The following is a 27,947-nucleotide window of genomic DNA, read 5'->3' as shown; positions in this document are numbered from 1 at the left end:
CCGACACAACACCACCGCTGGCCCCTAGGCAGCAACAACAACAACGGGACGTTCGCCACTTGGGGGCGGTGACATCACCACAGCGCTTATGCCAGGCTTGGTGCACCTTGAGGCCACGTGAAGTGTCGCAGGCTCCCATGCTTGCAGGTCATCGTCGCCGGTTTGAAACATTCAGGCTGGCCTGACTACACGAGTCATCAGGCTGGATTGTGCGAGGAGCTCACAGATTCTTGAAAATAATTGGACAGACCCATAAAACCAAACGAACTAAACTATTTTTTGTTATTTTACCAGGTAATGCCCAATGAGCTATGCAGCTATTTTTTTCATAAGTGACATGGCCACAAATAATAGCTCCAACGAAGTCGCTTATCGAGTGTAAATGTATACCAGTGACGATTACACGCACCGCCCCTGGGCTTCGTAGCTCGATGGCGATTCAACCTCGAATCGTTTGGGGTGCGTATGAAACATCGTCGCAAGGGAGACAAAAGCGGTCGGGCGTGGTGCCCGGCCACCCACCCCCTTCACTTGTCACCCCCTTCACTTGCCATCCCCTTCGCGTGCCACCCCCTTCACTTGCCACCCCCTTCACCTGCCACCCCCCCCAGGTGTATTTCGCAAGAGTTTTGTGTAAGAGACGAGGGGCTGATGCTGCTGCTGCTGGATGCCGAGGGGATGTCGTCGTTGCGAAATCGTGGATCCGCCGCGTGACGTCACGGGGGGGGGGGTTTCACGACTCGCCGGAGACGTCGCCGCAGACAGGACGACGCTGCCGCCACAACCACCACCACCTCCTCCTGCTCCTCCTGTGTGGGGTGTCTCTTTACTTGTTAAACTCTGCTCGTTAGCTGTTAAGAGATACACCATGGCGAGGTGGAATTCGTGGGCACGCGGCGTGAGGAGGGGAAGACGCGACTGTCTGTGCAAGATGTTGTTCGTCTTGCTGTTGTTTGCGGTAAGAGATTATTACCCCCTTACACACCTTGTTACTATTAATACTACTGACTGCAGCATCATCATCAAGGATAGGGTGGCGAGAGTTCCTTAATCTTCTCTGAAATGTACGCGCGTAACTCAACAAGTTGTCGCGATTTAAAAGCAGCTTAAGGGACACGGTTTTCAATACCACTGTGGAAGCTTACAGTCCGGCTCCGTGTACAGATGAAGTGTTTGTGTGTGTGCAGGTGCAAAGTTCGAGGCGTGGTGTTGTAATTGTTGACGAGGCAGCATGTTGACAGGTCGCGGTGAGACGGCGCTGGTGAAGTATGGTCACTCCGCACCAGCAGCTGGTTGTGGCCGGGGGCATCCACCCCACGTGGCCTGTAGCGGCTCGTAGATGATGTTGTTTATTGTGGTGTGATGTTGATGGCACAGAAAACACGCGCATCCTTGTTTGTCGTGTAACTTGTACACGGACTCCATCAGATATCACGGCGTCTGGCCCCCCTTTTAGACTCCCAAAGACTCGAAATACGTTAACAGTACGAACATTTGCAGCGTGGTCCAGACGTCTCGTGACCCCCCCCCCCATTAATTGACCCCCTAACGTTAATTTATACTTTAAATTAACATTGCTTTAAAAACCCAAAATAAAATATTTTATAGAGCAATGTGGGTCACAAGACATGTGGACCAGCCATGTACCGGACACTGCGGATACAGTCCACGGAGCCTCCACAGCACTGTCGGAGCACTGTGTGTCAAGGCCGGCAACTACCCCCGTCCGCCTTTGTCTCCCCCCCCCCCACACACACCGTAGTGTAAAGGCTGTAGCCGACTCCGGAGACGGGTTTGCCGGATATCGGGCGATCGCCACTGATGTTGTCCCTGTGCGGACATCGAAACCCCTTGGGGTGTAATCGGGGCGCCATCGCTTCACTTCGGCACAACCACCACCTTACTAACAACACCTTGCTAACAACACCTTACTAACAACACCTTGCTAACAACACCTTACTCACAACACCTTACTACTACCACCTTACTAACAACACCTTACTAAAAACACCTTGCTAACAACACCTTACTACCACCACCTTAATAACAACACCTTACTAACAACACCTTACTCACAACACCTTACTACCACCACCTTACTAACAACACCTTACTAACAACACCTTACTACCACCACCTTAATAACAACACCTTACTAACAACACCTTACTAACAACACCTTACTAACAACACCTTACTACCACCACCTTAATAACAACACCTTACTAACAACACCTTACTCACAACACCTTACTACCACCACCTTACTAACAACACCTTACTAACAACACCTTACTACCACCACCTTACTAACAACACCTTACTAACAACACCTTACTCACAACACCTTACTACCACCACCTTAATAACAACACCTTACTAACAACACCTTACTCACAACACCTTACTACCACCACCTTAATAACAACACCTTACTAACAACACCTTACTCACAACACCTTACTAACAACACCTTACTCACAACACCTTGCTAACACCACCTTACTAACAACACCTTACTAACAACACCTTACTAACAACACCTTACTCACAACACCTTACTACCACCACCTTAATAACAACACCTTACTAACAACACCTTACTAACAACACCTTACTCACAACACCTTACTCACAACACCTTACTCACAACACCTTACTAACAACACCTTACTAACAACACCTTACTCACAACACCTTACTACCACCACCTTAATAACAACACCTTACTAACAACACCTTACTAACAACACCTTACTAACAACACCTTACTCACAACACCTTACTCACAACACCTTACTCACAACACCTTACTAACAACACCTTACTAACAACACCTTACTACCACCACCTTAATAACAACACCTTACTAACAACACCTTACTAACAACACCTTACTCACAACACCTTACTAACAACACCTTACTAACAACACCTTAATAACAACACCTTACTAACAACACCTTACTCACAACACCTTACTAACAACACCTTACTCACAACACCTTACTACCACCACCTTACTCACAACACCTTACTACCACCACCTTACTAACAACACCTTACTAACAACACCTTACTCACAACACCTTACTAACAACACCTTACTCACAACACCTTACTAACAACACCTTACTAACAACACCTTACTCACAACACCTTACTACCACCACCTTAATAACAACACCTTACTAACAACACCTTACTAACAACACCTTACTAACAACACCTTACTAACAACACCTTACTAACAACACCTTACTACCACCACCTTAATAACAACACCTTACTAACAACACCTTACTCACAACACCTTGCTAACAACACCTTACTACCACCACCTTACTAACAACACCTTGCTAACAACACCTTACTAACAACACCTTACTACCACCACCTTAATAACAACACCTTACTAACAACACCTTACTAACAACACCTTGCTAACAACACCTTACTCACAACACCTTACTAACAACACCTTACTACCACCACCTTAATAACAACACCATACTCACAACACCTTACTAACAACACCATACTCACAACACCTTACTAACAACACCATACTCACAACACCTTACTAACAACACCTTACTCACAACACCTTACTACCACCACCTTAATAACAACACCTTACTAACAACACCTTACTAACAACACGTTACTACCGACAAAGACAAATCAAAAGTTACCCCCCCACTACCATCATAACATTGATGTTGGGGGCAAGTGCTGTTAGCGAGTAAGCGCCTGTGAAGGCCGGCACCGTACACGAGGGGTGGGTGACCAGCTACCACGCCCGGCCGCCTTTGTCTCTCCCTGTTGGCGATGTGTAACACCACCGCACCAGGTAGTCATTTGAGGACCGGTTCAGAAAATCGTCACTGGTGGTGTTGTGCCGTGGGCGGGGGGGGTCGAACTCGGGTGGCAAAGCTCTACTCTGCGTACACATTCCGTGTGTACAGCACACGCGGACTGTGGTGTACTCGTGCGTGTACAGCGCGGTACATAATACAGTACTGAGCAAATATATAGTATACATATACAGTATAGCACGTGTGCTGCACGTGTGTACAGTAGTACGTGTATAGGTGTGGAGCGGTGGCGCAGTGGTCACGCGCACCGCGAGGTGATGAACCCCGACCCCAGGGCTGCATCGGTTCCCAATCACGGCTCACGTCAGTGGCCAAGTGTCGCCGGGTCTGAACCCGTCCCGGGGATCTCCCCCCCCCCAACCCCTTCCATCAAGCCGCACTGACCTGAGCGGTGAAGTATGGCCAATCCCGGCGACCAGCACGACGTCTTGGGGAGGGCCTTCATCCAGCTGTGGACTAAGGGGCTGGGGATTCTAATGTCACAGTACATTTATTGACGCGCGCATCTTCTGCTGTGTACAGAGCGTGCACATGTACAGCAGCACCGGATAAGGCGAGATAATTGTCAACGGAATAACACGTGTCCTTTAATTTACTTGTGTGTGTGTGTATGCTTCGTGCTGCGGTGCTAATTACCCTTGTTGGTGGTGTCAACTTCACATTCTTATGGCATGAATCCTGTTGAGTCGATCTTACTCTCTATAGTGTCTCGGCAACTTTCAATGGGGACTTCCCATCGAGCGGCACTTATTTCACTCACTCTGGAGGGTCTCGATGATAATTATGATGATTGTGAAGAGGCTGTTACTGCTAACCCCTTGTTGGATCTTAAGCACTTTGACGTTGTACCCACGTCTGCATCCGGCTTGTCATATGCTGTGTCACTGCGTGTACGTGTGTGTAGATGCTTTAGTTCATCGCTTATATATTATTAACTAGTGTAAATTTACGATAATCTCCCAAAAGTTTTCCTTGAGATGAATGCTGTTGAATGAGCACTTTGATGTTGGGTTTATTTAAAATATCACGATGCAGTAAAAGTGCAAGCAAAGGTCATCAAAGTGAAACTGCACCCAGTTCAAATTAATAGTGATTCTGCTTCTTTATTTCTATTTCTATTCGATGTCCAAAAAATACCAAAAAATACCAAAAAACTACTGCCACACAGATAAACTGAAGGGATTATTGATAATGATTGCTGTGTAATGGTTTGCAAAACGAAAAAAAACAACACAGACACGGGCGCACTTGGCTTTCATCTAAAGCGGCGCTGGTATTTTTTGAGAACATTTATTATTCTTGTAACGAACTAATAATTTGTTACAATTTTAATAAGCCTTTAATGATTATTTTTATTGCATGACAAATCGATGTAGCCTACCCAGCGTTACACACAGCCTGCAGAGTGTCAGGCGTTAGGCACAGATCACCAAGACTCTACGTAGGGTAGAGCAGCGGCCTTCATTGCAAGGCCCCGCGGGCCACTGGCGGCCCCGAGTGGCCTTTAGTGCGGCCCCTGATGTGTGGCCCCCGACAGTAAAACACAATTGTGAAAACACCGTCCCATCATCGTGCTGCTGTCAAACCCCAATGGTTTCAAATGTGTGATGTCTCATCGGCGAAAGTGACCCCCCTCTGAAAAGTAGTGAAGAACACTGGTTTAGAGTATATGCCGATTGGATTTCCAGACCAATATCAAATTTGTTTGAAGCGAGCACAATCTGTACAGTTTTTACCTCCTGGAATCTCATCAGCAGTCGGGTTTATTAAATAAATTCTGCTTGCTGGATTATATTGGTCTGGAAAGCGAACAGGCTGATTGAAATCTACTTACTTTCTCTGTGGAGACAGAACAGAGGTCTGTTTTATGGAATTCAACATGAAGCGCTACCAAACTGCATTTACAAGTGTTTATGCAATGTTGTATTTAGAAATGCAGTAGTTACAGTATTTGAAGTCAAATTAACTCTGGTGTATATTGCTGTGTTTCAGGTTGTGACAGCCATGGTGGCAAGGACCTCAACGTGCAAACAAGAAATGCAATACAAGTTTCAGGACCATTGCTGTCCTCTGTGCCATATTGGTATGTGTCAGTTAATGATAAAAATAAAACATTATTTTACAGTTATGCTGATGAGTAGCATGCCAATTGTATAAAATCAATCTCATACAGTTGGCATCATTTGTTAATATTCTGATGCTGTACAAGTTAGTGTTCATGTAGATTTCTGGGTAGTACATTTGGATATTGTACATTAAACACATAGACTTTTCGTGACCAATATGATTCATAATAGACTGGACTAGATTTTTTGCAACTGCCTGATGATTCTGGTTATAACTACCAGTGAAACGTCGTACCAAATTGTTAAATGTTGTGAATTTCTCTTCAACAGTCTAGTGTGCTAAAAGAGGAATACATTGTCACATTTGTTCACGTGACAAACCTATTACATGGTTGTGCCAGGTGGAGGAGGGTTTACGACACACATTTTACTTACCTGATCTGACCCAACAATCAATTATGAATCATTTGATGTTGTACCTTGAACTGGAAAAAAATGTTTGAAAGAAATTACAACTCTTAGTGACTTCACTGCTGGATGAAGGCTTCCTCACGTAGTGTTGGCCATGAGTGTTGTTTGACCATACTTCACCACATTGGTAAATGTGGGTCGGTGAAGGAGATGTCCAGGGCCAGTTCCTGATATAACCATTAATGCTAGCTGTGGCAGGGAAGTTTAACCCTGCATCGCATGTTTAAGAGTGTAATGTGCTAATCACCCGGAGTATATAACAGTGCATATGGATACATTTAATAAACCCCATTACCAATTGACAGTCTTTGAAGTGACATGGGCTCTTAACTCAATGTCCTTTAAGAGTCTATCTTACACAACCACCGTGCTCCACAACTGTTTCATTTGTGGTTGCCTTTGTTTTGCCAACATTTACATATGTAGAGGAGGTAGTTTTGACTTAAAACTTCAGTGACTGCAGGAATTCCTATTCTTGGTTCTTTCGGTAAAGTCACATAGATATCAAATAAAAGAAAAATAACAGATTAAAAAATGTTATGAAAATTTTTTGAAAATAATAAAAGAAAAAAACCCACGACGTTTCGATCGCAACACCAGCGGTCTTTATTTTTTTATCTACGTGACTTTACTGAAAGAACCAAGAATAAGAGAAGGTAGTATTCAGCACACACAATTTGTACAGATAATTGTTATTTTTATACAGCCATTGTTTGGGTGACTGGGTCTGGACTGTCCACTCCATAAAGATGAGAACCTAGATTTACCTCTTCTGGCAGCCTGAGATTTGAGCCCAGGATCTTGGTGGTGCCGCTCATGGCGGCGCCTGCCCCAACTATTATTTCCTCGAATCGCCCAACCGACTGCAGCCATTATCATTTAATATCCTCGTGGCTCGTGGCACTTGAGGTGCCCTTCTGAACTGTGTCTCCGCTACACAATTCTACTTGCTAATAATAACAATTTAAATGCTTACAGAACTCGGGTTCTCCACACCAGTGTGTGTCAAACCTCAGTGTTTGCGATCCCACTGCCCCCCTGCAGTGCATCTTTTGCAAATCGACTTGATATCCGTTGATGGTAATCACGCCTGATGGTTGGTAATTATGGAAATATGCACGGTAGGTTTAAAAACCACAGCTCATGTCTCATGTCCACTGGGGGGTTTTGCGCCTTGGTGGCTGTGCCTTGGCAGCTGTGCAAGATTGGTCTAAGAACGTATCTCCCTAATCCCTTTTTCCTTCCATTTTTTTCTTCCTTTTCTATATTATGTTTTTGCTCAGTCAGACACAGCTTTAGACAGTGTTAAAAACATGAGTGGATTTATTGAATTGAATAACGACTGAGTCGGAAATATTTTTAGAGAGTACCGTTTATTTTGTTCCTTAATTGAAGAATGTTTTTTAATTAATCTCCAAACAATGTTACATTTTCCCCGTTGTAGCAAGTCTTGGCGGCCGTCTGTGCCGGTGTCCGTGTTTCCGTGTTAACGCTCCGCATCTACACGCAGGCTCTTTCAAGGTACGAGACTGTGAAGCATCGGGCAAGGAGACGGTGTGTGACTTGTGCACTCCAGGAACGTTCATGGACGAACCCAACCACTCCGATCGGTGCATGCGATGTCGAGAGTGCGATACAGGTCAGCACGCACACACACATGCATTTGCGTTCAAAATTATAATTGTGTATACATGGTGTGGCCAAGGGTGCCGCGGTGTTATACAGGATTTGGGGGGTTTGATGCTGACCCTGACGCCTGTACATTTGGGGGGTTTGATGCTGACCCTGACGCCTGTACATTTGGGGTTTGCATGTTCTCCCCGTGATCGCGTGGATATTTCTTTGGGTCCTCCAGTTTTTCCCACCACATTTAGAAACATGGGATTCAGAGAAGGCTGCTATTAATTTCCATACGTTAAGCCACTTAGTTACCTGGTAAAATAATAATAGTTTAGTTTATAGTTTAGTTTAGACATGGGTACTCCTGGGGTGCTCCCACGGATTTCTAAGTGAAAAACAGCACGGCCAGTGGCCAGTCGGTGTGAGTGAACTGACCACATGGCCACCCATGTAACGTGCGTCTTGTGGCTTACGGCCATGTGAACATTTTAGTATGTGGCTCATACGGTCAGGCGAGTTTTGCCACCCTGATGTATACAGTCAACGCTTGATTATCTGGGGTATTGGGAAGGGATGACCTGGACAACAAGAATAAAAACAACACAGATGATTCATACATGTAAATTAGGTAATAAAAACATGTATTGTGTACATATGGGGGTGAAGATCTTAAATAATTAATTTTACCTGCTGATGGAATGGGTCACTGATCCTTGAGAGTCAGGAGCAGCTAAAAGGTAAACCAAGGTGCTAAAGAAATTGTATTTGAAAGGTCTCAACTGTAAAGCATAACAGAGTATATATACGCTTAATAAAGGTGTTTGGGTGAGATCGCATTACCCTAAAAATCTTTATTACGAATAATATTGTGGCAAAAGCCTACGTGTCAAACAGAGTATATGTATGTAGTGACATAGAATGGGTCACTACAGCGCGTAGCGCTGGTTCCTGACAGAGAGGGTAATTGTGGGTGTAGCAGCCGATCTGCCAGCAGAGCATGCAGTGCCATGGAATGGGTCACTAGGGTGCGGAGCGCTGGTTGCTGGCAGAGAGAGGGCATCTGAGGACGTCGGAGCCTGGACGGCTAACAGGGCACGTGATGGACCGGGGTAAGGGATGTAGGACAAAGGTGACAGAGGGGACACGTGGGGTGTAGCCCAGAACCTTCTGGTAGGTTCCAGAAGGGGGCATGGCCGAGGGCAGAGGCAGGCCATGCTGGGGGGCATAAAAGGGAGGTCATGAGGCTGGATCGGGGCTGTCGTTTGGAATGGAACACGTCGTGCTGCGCATTCGTCTCCTCGGCGTCGTGGGTCAGGCAGCGTGCCGGCTGTCCTGACCCGTCTGTAGTTATCCCGTGTGTGAACAGAAGCGTTTAAGCATAGAATAGACGTCTGTGCCTCCTACTATTCGTGTCTCGAAGTGACTCACTACATATACACAGGGCAGCAAAATCTGGTGGATGAGACCCAGAGGAGAACATGCTAGAGAATAAGACCCACGGAGCGATTGTGGCATCATGAGATAGTGAGGTATTCTAACATAATGGGAAGGCCTTCATCTTACAGTGGATGTTGATGATGAGGATGTTGATGATGAGGAAAATCATTAACAGTCACCCAAAATACCCCAACAGAAATTGGCCAAACCTCCCAATTTTTACTTCACTTGGTAGTCAAGATTGAATCTAGCTAAATTGTGAGCAAAAAATCAGAACTATGGAGAAATGTACACTGATTACAAACACTCGTATTTTAAAAAAGGCAACAAATAGGACAAATGGGAAAATAATTCAGAGAAAAAAGGAGCCAAAGTGATTTGTTAGTGTATAGTTGCTGCCTCAAATGGCTAAATATTAAAATCTGATTGCATTGTACAGGTATTCAGTCTAAACAATCAAAATTGTTTCTCCAACATGTTTGGAAATTCATTGTTTACAGCCCTGAACAGTCGTGGAAATTCCACATTACTATCTTGGGAGGAGAGGGGGGTCATAGAAAGTGGAGACCACCACTGTTGACTTATCCACAAAGTGATACCTCAATTTGTAACCTTCCGATTGTAAGACACCCACTCTGCTGCTGCACCGCATTGCAGAATAAGCTGGAATTAGCCAAGAGACATGAAAGACGTAGTTTGTCTTGGGAAAATACAGAACTCAGTGCTGAGCCGGGTCCACTCCTTAATCGGATAAACTGGTCACCATTTTCGGAATCGATTTACCATTCTGAAAAAAGTCAGGAACCCAGCCATCGTTGCACTCGGAATTTTAATAGTCAATGCACTGATTGTCCTCATCTGTCAGATTGAAAGGTTAAAGGGCAAGCATGCAGTTGGTTGTTTGCTCAAGGCATGGGCTGCCCCTGGATTGCATGTCCAGTCTGCTAACCATGACAGTGTGGCACCTCCCTTGGTGTCTCACAAACATGTTGTGTTTGTTGCTAGGCGACAAACCCTCAACCAGTTTTTTTTGCCTTTTTTTCATGCGGTTATCCAGTAGTGCAAATATGCTCTTTTTTAATACAAATTTCTTAACTTTTATGTCATCTCATTACCACCATCTCTCCATGTCCATCTTTGTCTATTTTTCATGTCCTTTTGCCTTCGATATTGTCTGAGAAGGACGCATGGCAGTAGGGTAACCTATGAGCTTTTCGCTACCTGTTCACGTTTCACAACGGCTTGAAAAAAAACCACCGAACTGCACTAAAACCCAGAATCTGGTAGCCCCGATCAAATGCTTCCTCATGAGTCATCGGGTTTTATTTTTCAGTCGAGGGCTGATAGTGACTGTGGCTTTTCTGTGAACGCTCACCCTCTTGTGGAAACATGTGGTCATACTTTAGTATTTGTTAGCATTGGTGTTTTCATTGCTGAAGTAGTGCTGAATGCCACTGCTGACGTTGTGTTTTGCGTTGTCATTTGCTTAGTTGTTAGTTTTTACTTATGAACAAATAATCGTGAATAAGCATTTTCTCGTTGTATCTCAGAAGCCAATGAGAGTTGACCCTGGTTAGTACTTGGGTGGGAGATGACCTGGGAAAACCCTGTGTTGTCGGCTTGGGCTGTGAAAGGTCACTCGGAAGACGCAACTCAGTCGTGGACTCTTCATGCTCTGTATCTGGTGCTTTTAGTGGTACACCCTCGTATGGGTGGTGGGGTTTCTCCACGTAATCATATTGTCTCCCACGTGCCAAACAATGAATGAATTGACCAAATATACCAATCCAGGATCCTCATTGCTATTCTCAATGTTATTAATCCATGAGGAATACAAAATCCACGTGTTCTTTGTTTAAAAAATATATATATATCTATAATCTTGATTTGAAGCTTTCGTGACTGCAGGAATTCATACTCTTTGGTTCTTTCGGTAAAGTCACGTTGGTATATAAACTAATATATTTTATTTTAAATATTTTCTTTTATTTTTACCTACGTGCCTTTACCGAAAGAACCAACGAGTGTATATCTATACATACATTAATGACAAACATTAGTGAGGAGTTTGGGTGCAGTTAATTATACAACATTTATTGGGTAGTGGTAGTTATTAAATGAAAATGTAATGACCTACAAAAGGAGGTAACTGTCATTATACATGCAGGTAACTACTTGAGTAATCCTAATAACAACCCCCTTGTATGTATCCAGGAAAACCCTTACTGATTCTCTATGCAATTTTTTGTTCAGGAGGGCCACGCATTTGTATGTTTGGCCAATTCTGTGAATGAGCGTTGGGCTTCGCGTAGCCGGGAAAACGCACATTCACAGGAGGAGATAATACCGTGGAGTCTCACGCAATGCGCCATACGTGGCTTCACAGCGGTGACTTTGACGTTGCAGTTGCTGGCTTCGTCGTGACGAAGAACTGCTCCAATAAGTTAAATACGGAGTGTCGCTGCCGGGACGGAATGTACGTGAACCCGCACTACTCATGGATCTGCCTACACTGCCAAACGTGCCAGCAGGGACACAAGGCGACACAGCCATGTAAGGTGGAACTACCATATGCTGTTATCAGCCGTCAACTTACCAGTTTTTGTTGTTGTCAAGTCTATAAAGGGCGGTGATATAGTCTAACGGTGACATGTTTCTATGGGACATTTTTTTTGCCAGTAGAAAAGTATGAAAAATAAGAATAGGCTTTACCCGTTCTGGCAATAAAACAGGCGTTAAGATCTTGATTCGAAGCTTTCATGACTGCAGGAATCCATACTCTTTGGTTCTTTCAGTAAAGTCACGTAGGTAGACGACGTTTCGATCTCTCTCGCCTGAAGACCGTCTCTCTCACCTGAGGACGGTCGCTTGCGTTGCGATCGAAACGTCGTGATCTATTATTTTGTCAACCTACGTGATTTTACTGAAATAACCAAAGAGTATAGGCGTTAAGATGTTCAAACACCAAATAGATACCTTTTGGAAGGAATGCAATCTGCATTTACCACACGTACTTGTGATAAAACATGCAAACAAACATCCTCTGATCATAATAAATGCCGTTGTCTTTGAAACTGATTGGCCTACACCAGAGAAAGCCTTCTTTAGGCCAGTGTCAAACCAGAGAACGGAAGAATGAGAAAAGTAAAAAGGCAATGCACGTATCGGAGCATTTATAGCTCGGGTTGATCAGTTATATCTATGGGACCTTTTTTGCCATTATCAAAGGATGGAAAATAAGAATAGATTTTACCCTTTATTTAGAGGTATAACGCCGTTTTTAAAGACATTGTACTGTACTTACCGCAGAGAACTGTCGCGACTCGACCACACTCTATGATAGCCGGTGCCAAACTGCCATGCGCCCTCCCATATGGCCTTGTGGGAGCCTCTTCAGGTTGGAAGACGTACCGATAAAGTTATTTTATTTTATAGGTACATCATCGTAATGGGAAAGGGGTAGTGTGCGATTCAAGCTGGAGAGAAGATAGCCGTACACACGACCCAACCCGGAATATCGCACTTGGGACAGAATGAGCAATCTGAGTATAATCACTTTGTGCATCTCCACCTGTGCAGGGGCACTTGCTCAAACAGGTTACGATGAACTCGCTGGGCTCAACGGAGGCTGTTTTGTGTTTGCGTAAACAGGCACCTCTTTCACAGACACCGAGTGTGCACCTTGCCTCGACGGGGAGTACAGTGATGGACACAACTGCCTTTCTTGCTTAAGGTAAAATATTGGCCAACTCTCGATTCTCCTGGGTAATGGGGTGGGAAGGGTGGCGGCTGGGCTAAAAGAACAACACGGATAACACAAATCCTACGGCTGCGTATATTTTGCGGTTGTGCCGTGTGGCTCTGCCGTGTGTTGTTGGGTTGCGTCGCACGTTTACGGCACAAAATCCAACATTTTGCTGCCAGTACGAGGAGCAAAGCGTCGGACATCGTAATGAACAGCATGCATGCCCTGATGTTAAACCTGGGCCACATCTGGGCCATTCGTGGGCCATTCCCAACAGTCATTGCAACATGGCTTTAGACTAAACTATGAAATCTCGGTGTAGAGTCTGCAATAACTTATGTAACAACTCGTATTCATGTTCATTGGACCTTTAATTATATCGAGAACATTCGGTTTGTAAACCATGTTGACCTCAGAACATTTGTTTTAGCTGCTGCGTGTCATTTTGGCAATATTGTTTAAAGGGTGGGTGTGAAATGTAGTCACGGAATGCTTTTTTAAATTTCCAAGTATTTTTGTCTTGGTGAGTCACTGTTCATCCTGGCTTCAGAACTAATGGTAAGTGGTTATGACAAAAGTCATGCATCAGGAATTGTGCATTGATGTCAAAGGTGACATCAATGCACAATTTGCAGAATCAAGATATAAGCTTTAGTCTGAATATGTATTTTCACATGATTAAACCATATCCTTCATATCGTCTCGAATTAAACTATTGCATGCATAAGAGATTTCACAATGTTGATAACACTCTTATGACCAAATCACTTGGAATGCGCCCAATCTCTTCAGACATCCTACCATAGCTATAAAAAGAACATACATTTGGGGCAAAAACAACCCAATCCTATAAAAAATGTAATGCAAATTACACAATTTGATTTATATTCAGCAACATCACCCCTTACTGTAAAAAAGTTTGACAGGACCCTCCTGACAAAGAGTCTTGAGACTCAGTGATACTTTCCTGAGTAAACAAGCATAATAACATAGCAATAATAATGCATCCATGCTCCCTGCCTTCACCAACTCGCACTGACCAGCACGGCGATGTGTCGTCGAGCTATCCCAGCGACCAACGCGGCATGGGGAGGCACTCGTTTAGTAGAGGATTGACAAAAGGGCCGTACACTTCCATAACATTCTCCATTTCCACTTTCGGTCCTAAAAGTAGGAGATAGTGCTGCACTGGAAAAACCCTTTTACAAATGTGCGCGATTGTCAGTGAGTGTTGTCAGTGTTGCATTGGATAAATGTCAATAATGGCATTCCTTATACCGGGTGATGGTGCAGGTGCGAAGATCAACACCTGGAGACCGAACAACCCTGTAAACCCAACAGCAATACTCAATGCAAAAGTGAGTGCTGTACATCGACAATGCAATGTACATGTTTGTGCCGGTGCTGTGTGTAATCTCCAAAATATAACCGTCTCAAGTAATTTGTGGGGATAAGTTGTGGGCAGCAAAGGGAAGTGCACCAAAATCCATTCTGCTGTCATCCTCCCGCCATCTACACCACCCACCTTCGCCGACCCACACTGACCAATGTGGTGAAGTACGGTCAAAATACCCTAGTGATCTGCACGGATTTAGGGAGGGTCTCATCTAAGCATTGGATTGACAAAAGGTTCTGTACATTAATTTGACCAATCGTGGAAGAGTTCTCGCCACTCAGCGACGCTTTCAGGGGAGAGGTAAATTCCAGCGTGTGCACAACAGGGATCTCAACATCCGCTCGCTGTACTGCCATCTCCTGGCCACTTCATAGCTGGCCACCTCATGTGTGTGATTCACCAACCCTCACATCCAAAGCGCGGGGTCACATCGCCTACAAAGCGCTGCCGTGCCCGGCTCAAATGTAAATTGCATGGTAACCAGGAGATGGTGGTACTGCAAGTAGGATTCTATTCTCATATGTGTGTGATCCCCCTCCCCCCCCAGAGACGTTTTACTTTCACTTTCAAGAATGCTGGTGAAGGAACTCTGCCAAGCATCTTAGTAACAGGACTATAAAGAGAGTCTCAGGATTCGGTGATGTTTTCGTCATTCCACTGCTGGATGAGGGCCTCCCCCGTGCAGGGGAGGTTGTGGTCAAATTTTCGACCGTTATTCGTACTGATCAGCGCGTGTTGATGTAGACACGGAGCACAGACGCAGAAGCATTAAAGTAGGGTAAAATAATGGATTGGCTCCATTGCCCTCTGCTAGCCACGAAGTATCTCCATAGCCTATAACACCTGTTATGAATGGTGGTCACCCCCCCCCACTAATTTTCAAGGCTCAACCCTACTTAGCTACTGAGGTGTGATGAGGAAGCTGAGATTTGGGTGCATTCCAGGTGATTGGGTCACAGCCTGGAATAAATGACTAATTCATTATTAATCGCGTGCTGGTATGCATTTGCTGTGTTTCCTCATCAGAGCACTCAAACACGGTGATTGTTGTGACGGTGAGCGTGCTCTGTCTATTCATCGTGATCATTGTGGTCATGTGTATGAAGAAGAAATCTCCCCGCAGTATCTTCAGCGGTGAGTCCTTTTATTGAGTTTTCAATGTCATGCTGCACTAGCAATGATTTAGCGAATGCTGTTTTGCTGCCTTTAACAAGCTAGACTGGGGGCGCGACAGTGGGGAGATGTTAACTACCTCGCCTGGTATACAGGAGGTCATGGGTTCGATCTCAACCCGTATGCCTGTATATTTAGAGTTTGCATGTTCTCCCCGTGGCCGTGTGGACTTTTCTCCAGTTCCTCCGGTTTGTCCCCTCCACATGTAGAACCAACATGTGTTTGGAGTATTTGGCTGCTATACATTTTCTATATGATGATAAGCCACTTCGTTTAGCCATATAGCTCAGCGGGCCTTACCTGGTAAAATAAAAAAAATAGCTCCAGTTTTTTAGGCCGTGTCGTCGAATCCCTGATCCCTGTGTGGAAACCCCTCAGCTGCCCAGTGGCAGCTTCAGAAACCCCACATCGAACGTGGGGGTGCAAGAAATTACTTTGTCATGCTGCTTAAAAGTGGCTTGCAAAGTGCATTAATATATCCATAGTTTTGTTTTCGGTTAGATCGCGTGAATATAAATGTCGTGAAACCCGCCACCACCCGACACAGCCAATTGGTAAGGTTTTTCACGTAAACAAAACATGCCAATTCGTTAATAGTTCAGCATACCGGTGTGTTGGAGAGTAAACCCACAAGATTTACAATTCGAGTATGCTGTTTCGCTGGTAATTACAACCAGTCTCATCAGGCGAAAGGCAGAATTGTGGAGGAATCCTCCGGTTTTGTTTACGTGACGAACATTACCATGGGCTGTGTTGGGTGGTCGCGGGTTTAACGACAAATTAATATTTTACGCGATCTAACCCAAAACTAACCTGTTATGGATAATATTGGTCGCGAAAGCCTACGTGTTAAACTGTGTACTATATATGGGTGTGTCTCGCTTAAACGAGCTAGATAAGATCCCCGAAAATCGCTCGGTAAGCAAAAACATGTTAAAAGCTGAGCGACGTTTCAGCCCCAAAAATATTTCACTCTTGAACAACTTTTTAAAATCGAAATTACACCAACAGCACAATTTGAATATATCATGTGACCTTTTTTGCCAGCATCAAAGTATAAAATATGAGAATAAGTTTTACCCTTTCTGGCAATAAAACAGGTGTTAAGTTGCTCAAACGCCAAATAGATCCATTTTGCAAGGAATCAAGTCTGCTTTAACCACAGATGCGTGTGACAAACAAACATGCTCTGATAATAATAAATGCATTGTCTTTGGAACTGATTGGCCTACACCAGAGACGGCCATCTTTATGGCCTAATCTCACCAGTGTCAGACCAGAGAACGCCAAAAGGCGAACATGTGATTGGTAAAGAAGACAATGAGGCAAATAAGGAACACAAGGTTTGGTTTTGTTGCTGTAGAAGCCGGGGATATGACTGCAGAATCTCATCTTTATCAGCTCAATGTTTCAACACAGCCTTGAGCCCTCTTTTAACCACCCAGCCCACCCCAACTAGAGCTTCTAAAAACGTGAACCATTAGTTACTTCGTGATTTCTATAATCCATTTTACACAATTCCACACACTAACTTCTTGTCTTATTGATTGTCATTAATTTTGTTATATTTGTGTTGCAGATTTGTGGAACTGGGTTGTGCAACTACTGGTAAAAAGTTACATTTTCTTTTCACGTAAATTGCGTATCTTTTACTGTTGGGCTGTACAGTCATCTGTAAACATATACAGGCGCGTCTCACTTAACGAGCGGGATACGTTCCGTGAAAATTGCTTGTTCAGAAAAAACTCGTTTCCCATTGACTCGGAGTTATTACTGTCACAGTAATTACAGGAATGTTATATTTTTACATTTTTCTTTTTAAATGCAGGACTTGATATGGTTCTTGTCCTTTCAGCACAAGTTATGGGCAGTGACGAGTACTGTGGTTACGCCAAATCGTAGGGATGTTAACCGTTATGGTGTATTTGGAAGTACATTTTATGCGTGTGCTTGTGCCTGCCACCAAGCACTGACATTTAAAAAGAGTGCACCCTGAATTTTTGCACTGCAAGCCAGCAGTGTAAAGGCTTTGCAGTTGTGTTTTCTATCTGAGACGTCATATTTTTAATGCGTTTCATCTTGCGTGCCTTTTGTATGTGAAATCAGGGTATGAGTCCCGGTTCACCACCACCGATACCACCATCGATACCACTGCTGAAACCACCAAACTGCAAATTGAGTAAGACATCGCAGGAAAAACACCACTTTTGTCAATCCAAACTTAATAGGTCTGTTGATATCACTTGGGTTTCTCAAAACAATTCCCATAAAACACAGAATACCTCTACAATCTGGAATATAAGATGACGCAGGCCCTGTAACATCCTTGACGAGAGAGCGCTGATGTGTGGCACCCATCATTATCTGTAAACTCAATAGCGATGATGGACCTGAAATAATTTCCCCCGAGGTTCTGTTTGTCTGGCCGGTATCACTGCTTCATTCAATCTCAATCCTCTTCATTCTAGATATTTTATCAACGCATTGATCCACTTGGTTTCCTATCTTCCTCTCCTGCTTTCTTCCACTTCTGTGTGCATTGCCAAGTACAAGGCTCTTGTCTGGGCTCATTCTCGAAAATATTCCACACCATTTTCCGATAGCATCATTTTTCTATTTCTTAGGTCTTAATACTCCAATGTGTTGTGCTTGCCATGGATCAATTGCCAACTTGAGTTTTTTTGCCAGAAAAGACATGTAGGATAACTAAACTGTTTTCTTGGACCCAGGGCTGCCCAGGATTTTATGGAGGCTTGGGGCTGGAGGCCTGTGGAATAGAGCCAACCATGCTTGGGATATTGAGCTACTTATTAAGGATTTTGCATGTGGGATAAAATACTCCAAAAATTACCACCGGTGGGTCAACACCATACTTTCTGTACTCCCATATTCTTGCCATGGCGTAGCTCTGTGGGAAGATGTGTTCTACACATGTCGTTGTGTGCGTGATCCACCAACCGCACCCCAAATGTGATGGATTAAAGATATGCCCTTAACATACTAAGCTATAAAATATATATGCACTCATTGAGGCTTTCTTGAGTAATAATAAGTGTTATAAGTTTCATGATCATTATTAATGAAGAGTAAAAAAACTCAAATTCATCATTAACACTGTCTTATATGAGAAATAAATTGAAACAGGTGACGTTTTAAGCCATGAAAAAGGGCCATTGCTCGAAACGTCGCCGACTTTGTTTCCTTTGAGGCAGTGTCGTTGGACAATGTGTTAAGCTTTTTCGAAATTGTGCTTGTCCACCACTACTGATGACGCAGCATCACCACATCATTTAAGTTGATTATTTAATATGCTGCTGCCCATGGTGTTACGGTTAACAGGCTGGACTTACAAGCCACAGGTTCACCGGCTCCACGGTGGTAGGACATAATGATGCAGGTTTCTTTAAGCCCCATTCGCCTCTGTATCCCCCCCCCCCTCCCAGGATTATAAATAGGAAACACCGCACCCTAATCGATTGACCAGGCGATGTGTGCTGGGGTAAATTGTGGAAATTCCCCCAATTCTTTCAATATATCTCCTGCCAGCTTGGAAGACGAGTCAGCCTCCAATGTAGAGCTCCCTCTTCCACCAGTTGTGATTTGAGCAAATCATTTCAGGGCTGCACCTTTACCTTTTAGAAGTGAATTCTGGGTCTGCTTTGCTCAGTTCGCCCCTGTTTTTTTTATTTATTGCAGTTCGGGATCACTTCCATTACATCATTGAAGATGTGCCGGACACGCGCTTCATGCCGCTCATGCGCCACCTGGGTGTGGCGAATCACAAGATTGAAGAGCTCCAGTACAACCACCCGCACGACCGGAATGAACAAAAGTACCAAATATTGAGTTCCTGGTTTAACTCCAAGGAATTTGATGTGGAATGGAGTGTCGTGTTGAAAGGGCTGCAGGATATTGGTGACGGGGAGTCCTACAACAGGCTTGTGGAGAGGCTTTTGCAGGGGTCTCAAAGTGTGAGCATGACCGCGCTGGAATCCGCACTTTTGGACAACTGATGCTGCTGCTGCATGTGGTGTACCTATCAGACGTACGGTTAGTTACGTACTCGGGTGGTTAAAATACATGTTTTTGCATAACCAGTGACACGTGACAAAAGCCGGTTTAAAACACAACATGAGCACCTTGTTAACTGAGAGAGGAGGGGAGCTGCCGTGGTTGCAAGGTTAGCACACTTCACTCGCGATCCAGCGGTTAAAACAATCGGCCAGCTCCCGGTGTCGCAGTTAAAACAATGGGGGCAGTATCTAAATAATCCCCCACCACCTCTGTCCAGCCAAGACGATGAATGGATACACCGCAAATCTTCGATCAACAAGTCGTGTGTGGATAGGGTAAAGTGTGGGTATGCCCACTTATTCGAAACGTCTGGTCAGCATGAAAAGTAGATAAACCACCCTCTAGAGCTCCCTCTAGTGGTGGCGTGACCAAGCAAGCGACCAGTTGAAGGGTAGATATACGATGCTATGACTGAGACCACAGTGCCTTTTGTACATTAACGTGTTCCAATCAGTAAATTCATGAATAACGTTTTACTGGAATTGGTCACCGGTTCTTGACTTTTGGAACCGGTAATCAATAAACGGGTTGCCGGTTGACTGGTTATAGATTAACAACCCGAATAATTACCAGGTGTGTGGATCCTCAGGACGTGTTCTCGATTTTTGAATGAATACAAAAAATATCCTGAAATTGGGCCTAGATTTGATATTTGGGGTGACATTTTTGTTTTATTTTAAATATATCTTATGGTATGCTTTCAGCTGAATCGATATCAAGCATATCACATCACTGCTGTGAATTTCTTGCCAAAAGTGCCATCATGTTTGGAAGAATTTCAACTCGAGCATTAAAAATATCGGGTTCGCTGCAGGATTGCGAGTGATAAAATGCTGCCCCCTTGTGTGGAAATGGGGTTACTTGCAGAGTGATCGGCAGAACTTTGATATCACCTTCTGCCAACTGGTTTCGAAGGTGAAGTTGGCAACGTTTTCATTTGTGGATATCGAAGTTTTTAAGCAATTTGATACCCCCCAGAAGCTTGGGTGGATGTCGGTGATCCTGCCCGCGAGTCGGAGGCGCGGCGAGTCTCGGGTCACGTGACTGGCGACCTGGCTCCGACGGCCACGCGGTCACACGACGGACTTCTTTTCAATTTCCGTTGATGAAGGAAGTGACCGTGTCTGCCACGCGCCGAGACAAGGGTGGGGTGACGCAGCGCTGTCTAATGAGAATTCCACGTGGATTCTTTGTCTCGTGAAATGACTGGGTAGCACGATCGAGATAACACTGGGGCGACAAAAGACTCAAATATTTAAGGAAACATTCCAGAGCATCAAAGTTAAGTCTTGTACTCACAGCCAATTCTTCCAGACAAGTGTGTGCATTTCGATGTAGCCGTGTATACTTTGCTATTGAATGTACCTTTGATTCTCTTGTAATTAACTTCCCAATCATGTTTTTGGCAAATCGATAGGTGAGTTACTTATTTGGGAATCTAGAAAGTATCTTCATGCTATCCACATTACCTCTTTGCTATATAAGTGTGACATGTATCAAAGAGATTATTCCATTATTTATTTTAAGCTGTCGGCTATTTATTTTGTAAAATGTATTATACTTCCATCTTCACCCACCGAAGATGTGAAATTTTCATATACGGAACGGGGAGAATTGTTATTCTATATGTGCCGTCCCTTTTTATATAGTTCTCATTCCAGAAATGTCACGACATGAAATGCAAAGCATTGAAAACAATGGCACCACATATGTATTACCATCAGCCGGACCGTCAATTGACCCTGAAACAAATCAAGGGATCAAACCTGAGGTTACTTTCTACGCACGGACACAAGCAAAACATGCTGCTCCTTGAAGAATGTGCCAATTGTGAGAATCCCCCCTGAGGTTAACACAGCCATGCAGGGCTCCTAACTGTGGTCGCTGCCACACATGTGCTTTGCCACTGCCGTGTCTCCTGTGTTTCCGATATTGACCACACCGCTGTACAGTGCCGGATTAAATTCGTGTGGGGCCTATAGCATATGTTATAAAGGGGCCCTAAATAAAAAAAACTAATTTTAAAACACAAATTTTTTTTACTTGCATAGTAAAGTAATTGTATTTTTTAATTTGCTATACAGCCAGATAATACGACAAATCGCTAACCCAGTCGTTCATAAAAGCTGAAGGCAGTATAGTACTATAGTAATAGAGCAAGTGTAGAATCACTGAACCGGAATTGATAGATGGCTAAAGTTTGGTTTGAGTCATAAGGTGTTAAGTCGGCTTTGACGTACACGTTCAGTTTTTGATATTTGGCAGTGTCCAGTTTTATTCCTTGCATTTTATTGGGGTTTTCCTGAACCCCCCCCCCCCCACTTATACATGGAATATCCGACTTGCATTATTTGTTCGGGGATGCACTGTTTACCCTTGACCTAACTGTGATGCCGATTGCAAGTGGCGCTTGCGCACTTCCATAATCGAACACGTGTCGGCAGCTTGACCCTCGGTACACACTGGCACACTGTTCACTGTGAAGGTCCTTGGTCCATGAAGTTTTCATAGATTTTTGTTTCATTGTACATACCTTAACCACTACTTTTCAAAGTGATACCGGAATTCAACCCTTTTGTCTGGCTGTGTGTAAAACACAGTCGTCAACCTCTTTCGTATGGATCTGAATTGAGTAGCAACTATACACCAATGCCGAGGTTGTGAATTCGCTGCTGGCTTCTGGGCATAGAGATGGAATCCCAATCGGGCCCTCGGAGAATGCTTGCATGGGACATGAGTTCATGATGCGTTCCACTGGTTGCTTGCTTGTGGGGCAGTAAGCCTCTTGATGGCTGGATGATGGGGGTGCCACGGTGACGAGATGTTAACTACCTCGCCTGGTATACAAGAGGTGGTGATCTGGCTCCCCCCCCCCCCCCCCACATATGCCAGCCTGACCTCTTCTGGACTTCCGAGTCGAGCTCGAAACTTGAATCCATTTGTGAAATTGTGCACGTTACAAGTTGCCATTATTCAAATGCGAATTAATATATTTGATGCACTGTATCTGATGAGGACTGGTAAACAAAAATAGTACCTGGACTGCCATCGTGTGTGATGATGATTTTGTACAGCCAATGAAGACCAAATGTAAGTGATTAATTTATAAGCGGATTTAGCCATTCAGTTTCTTTCTCTGAGAGGTGGTGAACTTGAGGTCTACTGCCTCGACATTTAAATAAATGGGGCAGTGTGAAGCTGTGTAGTCCATAACTTGTAAGGAGTGAAGTTTGAGGCTACCCCAGCTTAAATAATGTTTTACCAGCATTATGGATGTTGTGGTATTTGCAATATGCCAAGCTGTGTTTGCCCAAACCGTTGATTACTGTATAGATAGATTTTATATATAAAATACTGAAAAAGTGTTACAGAATGTTGGAACATTTAGTCTTATGGTTACAGAATGTTTAAATGTACCACGCTCGAACAATGGCCATTAAAAGTGACTTACAATGTGATAATGTTATTATTATTAAACGGTTAAACTCGGTTTTATATTGTGGACAAGTATTTCCCCGAGTCAATTCATTGCTGGGCAGCCTCTGAGACCTGTTCCACCACAAACAAAATGTAGTTTGTTGTACATCCATTTGTCTTCTTTTCCAGTTAACACTTGCCGTTCCTTGGCCAGTGTTTTAAAACCGTATTTTTAAGCACGAATATCCTAGACTAGCTTTCAACGCTAAAGTTTAGTTAAGCACGGTGCTACCTACCCGTTAAATTCCGCTGGGATTTGCCATTATAGGAGAGAAGCCTTACCGTTGTGTGCAGTAAAGCAAAACATTTCTAATTATTACGTAGATCCTGGTATACGGCAAAAAATGTTATGTTCCCTATGTATGAGTTTTCTCATGTTCAACATACTGTGTATATTTCCTGCTTATTTTGTTTAACTTTCCAAAAAAGTGCTAATTATTTTGAGTTATATAATTTTGTGTCAAAATAGAACTCATATCTTCGAGAGGGTCCTTGTCTATAAATATCGGGCAGTTCACCAACATTGTTTGGGCGTCACGGTGGCGGGATGTGAACTCCCTCGCCAGGCACACAGGAGGTCGTGGGTTCGATCCCGACCCTGACGCCTGCTGTATATTTGTAGTTTGCGTGTTCTCCCCGTGGTCGCGAGGATTTTTCTCCAGGTCCTCCGGTTTTTCCCTCTACATTTAGAAACATGCTTTTCGAATATTTGGCTGCGATAACATTGATAAGCCACTTCGTTGAGCTATCATTTGTGGCCAGGCCTCTTCTGAAACAGATCTATATAGCTCAGTGGGCCTTTCCTGGTAAAAATAAAACATAGCTTTAAATAGCTTTAAGAAAGTCTGACAGCTGATGAGACACTACATGGGGAAAAAACTGAACTTGGATGTATTGAACTAATACTGCTCAAATGTACGCACTCCCAGAGGGCCTTTTGGCATCATGGGGGGACACGTGATGTTAGCGAGCGCTTGTTAAGGCCAGGGCAGTGTGGCACAGAAACGAATACGACACGGCACAATCGGGTGTTTTGTTCAGTGTATTTGTAGTGTGATAGCGCCGGCTGGTGGACGAGACCGTGAATGTTGATAATAAAGAAGTTGCCTCCTCCAAAACTTGTCTCCGAATCACTGACACTCCATATTCATCGTCAACGGTCATGGTTAATCCACTGTTGGATGAAGGCTCCCTGAACGAAAGCGGTTCTCAGCGACATTAAAGCATATTAAGTACAATGCGATAAAAATGTGTAAGTTGCTCATCTTTATAGTAATTCCCTACCTGCGGGTTGCAGCATCGTTTAAAGGTCTGCATAAAATCAACGGTGTTGAAGGGGTCTGTAATACACCAAATTGTGCAAGATAGACTGCAATTGAGGTGTTTTTGATTGGAGCTGTATTAAGATGTCTGCAGCCAGAAAAAAACACTGAAGTGGCATCACTGCATCCTACGTTCAAATCCAGCCTGGCCACCAATGCTTGTACAACTAATCACACTCGATTTGGTTCTTCTCTTATTTTGGGTACATTTCAGCTCTGAGATAAAAAAAAATTTTGTTGCACTGTCACGGGACAAACTTTACTCACAGTGGCAGGGCGAGTAGGGGGTGTGCCGCCACCTGCTGTGTGGAACAGAGGGCACTTGAAGTATAGTTCTATGATCTCTCGATTCCGTGGACCATTCGTTAACAAAGAGTCGCGCCGCCCTGCGAGAGATCCAAGTGAAATGCTTCGTCTCATCACGTGACGCCGGTGACACAATTGGTGTTAAATTAAATTGGGTGGGAAAAATCCGAAAAGCTGGACAAAATATATTTCCCCTGATGTGAATATGATTTTTAAAATGGTGGTTAATTATATCATTATACCAAAAAAATCTTACAGCCTGATTACCTCTTTCATTGTGGTACGTTTTGTGTATGAACAAAAAATGCATTTGCATTTGTTGTAATGCCTCGTGCTTTTCCGATTGCGCCTTTGTGCTGACTTTATTTATTAACACGTTACATTGGCTTGAGCGCCATCATTCATTCGTCCCCAACTGATAAGCGGAGTCCAATTTAACAGCTGCCACTCTTCTTGCCCTTGTCTTTCATGGTGGCGCATGTGAAACTTTTCGCCTCATTAAAACTCACACTCTTCACTGCCGTCCCAGAGTGTGGCTCCGAGTTCAACTAAACTATTATATATAATGTATATTATATATAACTATTAAAAACAACTTTTTATTTTCCCAGGGAAGGCCCACTGAGTTATCTATATACTGTAGCTGTTTTTCAGAAGCGACCTGGCCACAAATTATAGCTCAACGAAGTGCCTTATAACGTGGACATTTTTAGCAGCCAAATATTCTAAACGCATGTGGAGGGAAAAATCGGAGGACCCGAAGAAAAATCCACGCAACCACGGGGAGAGAGACATGCAAACTCCAAACATACAGGACTCAGGGTCCGGATCTAACCCACGACCTCCTGTATACCAAGCGAGGTAGTTAACATCTCGCCACCACGGAGTTATTGTCCTGCTCCGATCTACCACGATGTGGAACATATGTGGGTAAGTCCATTAGCCTAAAGACACAGTGCTCCACTGAAATATTAAGGAGAAAGTATTCAGAAGATAACTTTTCATTCCAAAGCTACAACGTTGACAACGTTATTAATCTGAGTAATAGCCAAATTTCCGATGGTCTAAAGTCAGTTTTGGCTAAAGGGATGAACTTCGCAGTCACCCCCAAACACATAGCAGTGGATGACATTATTTCCCAGGTCGATGTAGCTCTTAAGGGGTTGGGACACATCGCTGCAGACGAGACAAGATCGGAAATCGCTGCAACCCTAAAAAGCGCTAAGATACCAGTCAGCAACATCAGTAAGTATGAGCGTTTTGAGTTATTTCCATTGAAACAGAGGGATGATATCTGATCATGGGACCTCCTTTGCCACTACCAAAATATGAGAATAGCTTCCCCTTTTTTCTGGCAACAAAACAATCCGCAAAGCCATCACCCCAACTGTGAGGAAGGAGCCATCTGAGGATCCAATCAAATCCATCACCTTGCCATACAGCAGGGGTAACCAAAATATTTCCAAACTCATGAACAAACACAAGATCCAGGTCCGATTTAACACAGTACATAAATTTCGTGATCTGATCCGATCTGTGAAGAACAAGATTCCTGACATGCAATACCCCGGCGTCTACAAACTAAGCTGTACCTGCGGCAGCAGTTACATTGGGGAAACTAAGCGACACGTCTCAGACCGTGTTCGTGAACACAAGGCAGATTTGAAACACGGTAGGACCAATACTTCTGCCGTGGCCGATCATTATTTTAATGCGGATGGCTCACACGAAATTGATTTCTCTAAGACGATGGTACTTTGCAAGCCTACTGGCTATCAACAAAGATTCGTTCATGAAGCCATCCATATATACAGACACAGAAACAATTTCAACCGAGAGGATGGTTATAAACTCAGAAATCATTGGGAAGATGTCATCAACCACTTTGGGTAATGACTTGATTTGTGTTTTCTTGTCAACCACCACAGTCAGCAGTGTGGGTGTGTGGATCGAGGTGCAATTATTGCCTGGCGGCCCTTTGATTGGTGGAGATCTACTGCCGGTTTAGTTGTGTTCTCCTACATTAACATTAGCTGCCCCGCCCATGCTGCTGACACACTTGGGCTACGCCCATCTCTAAACCTTTACAAACAGTTTGCCTTTAGAGGCTAACCTCCCTTTTCCTGATGACGACCGCTTGTGTAGCGATCGAAACGTCGTGGTTTTTGTTTTTATTTTAATTTGCTTTTTATTCTGTTTATTTTATTTTATTCAGGTTAGAACGAGGCTACAGTCTACATTACAGACTGCCAGTACACTCACTCCGATTTAGAACCGGGCTACAGTCTACATTAGTGGTTTATATATATGTTTTTATTCACTTTATTAGTATTATTTTTATCTACGTGACTTTACCGAAAGAACTAAAGAATATGAGTCTCCATGTCTCCAATCTCAACACCCTTGTTCAATATTCTACCACGCTTCCTTTGTAAGGTTTAGACTCGCCACTTTCACAGTTCCGTATGCAATTGCCTGTTGGGAATAAAGTCAGAGGGTCATTAGAAATCAGCAGGTACCGATGAAGTTATCTTTCCCTGTATTTAAAGCACCTGTCCTCAATGAGCTCAGTTGGTTTGAGCTTCAATTGAGAGACGTCGCCTCTGATAACACCAGGGGGCGGTCATGTCTATTTGTATGTTCCAACCTCCCTACACAATGCTCAGTTCCAATCGTTCTAACATCACAACAATTAATCAATCATTCATGAAGTTAATTCACTTGCTGTACTGCCAACTCCTGGATACCTCGCCGCCAAAGTGGTTTGGGAGATTCTACAAAAATCTTTGCCTGATCCACCAACCCTTGATCCACCAAGTCTTCCGGATCACAGATCGTTAGTTCTATCTTCAGTCCGACTTTCCACTGGATTGTGCGGTGATGATAATTATCATGACTCATTTATACATACAGTGTACTCAAGCTCATTTAGTAATTCAGTCACACTATTATGTCAATATTTACAATCAGCTCCGTTCACCT

General features: G+C 43.8%; 1 protein-coding gene across 1 annotated transcript; it reads left to right on the top strand.

Annotated features, from left to right (window-relative positions):
* The first annotated feature begins 725 nt into the window (after positions 1-725).
* LOC144946407 (tumor necrosis factor receptor superfamily member 6-like) lies at positions 726-24,439 on the top strand. The gene is made up of 10 exons (XM_078875208.1): positions 726-958; positions 5,871-5,961; positions 7,926-8,054; positions 11,879-12,025; positions 13,124-13,205; positions 14,511-14,575; positions 15,640-15,747; positions 17,366-17,394; positions 17,893-17,965; positions 19,483-24,439. Exons 1-10 carry the CDS (start codon positions 869-871, stop codon positions 19,797-19,799), a joined length of 1,131 nt encoding a protein of 376 aa, XP_078731334.1. The 5' UTR covers positions 726-868; the 3' UTR covers positions 19,800-24,439.
* The last annotated feature ends 3,508 nt before the right edge of the window (positions 24,440-27,947 follow it).

This window comes from Lampetra fluviatilis, chromosome 41 (genome assembly GCF_964198595.1).
Source record: "Lampetra fluviatilis chromosome 41, kcLamFluv1.1, whole genome shotgun sequence".
NCBI classification, from domain to species: Eukaryota; Metazoa; Chordata; class Hyperoartia; order Petromyzontiformes; family Petromyzontidae; genus Lampetra; species Lampetra fluviatilis.
Note: the sequence above shows the minus strand (reverse complement) of the source record. Positions and strands in the feature narration are given on the sequence as shown.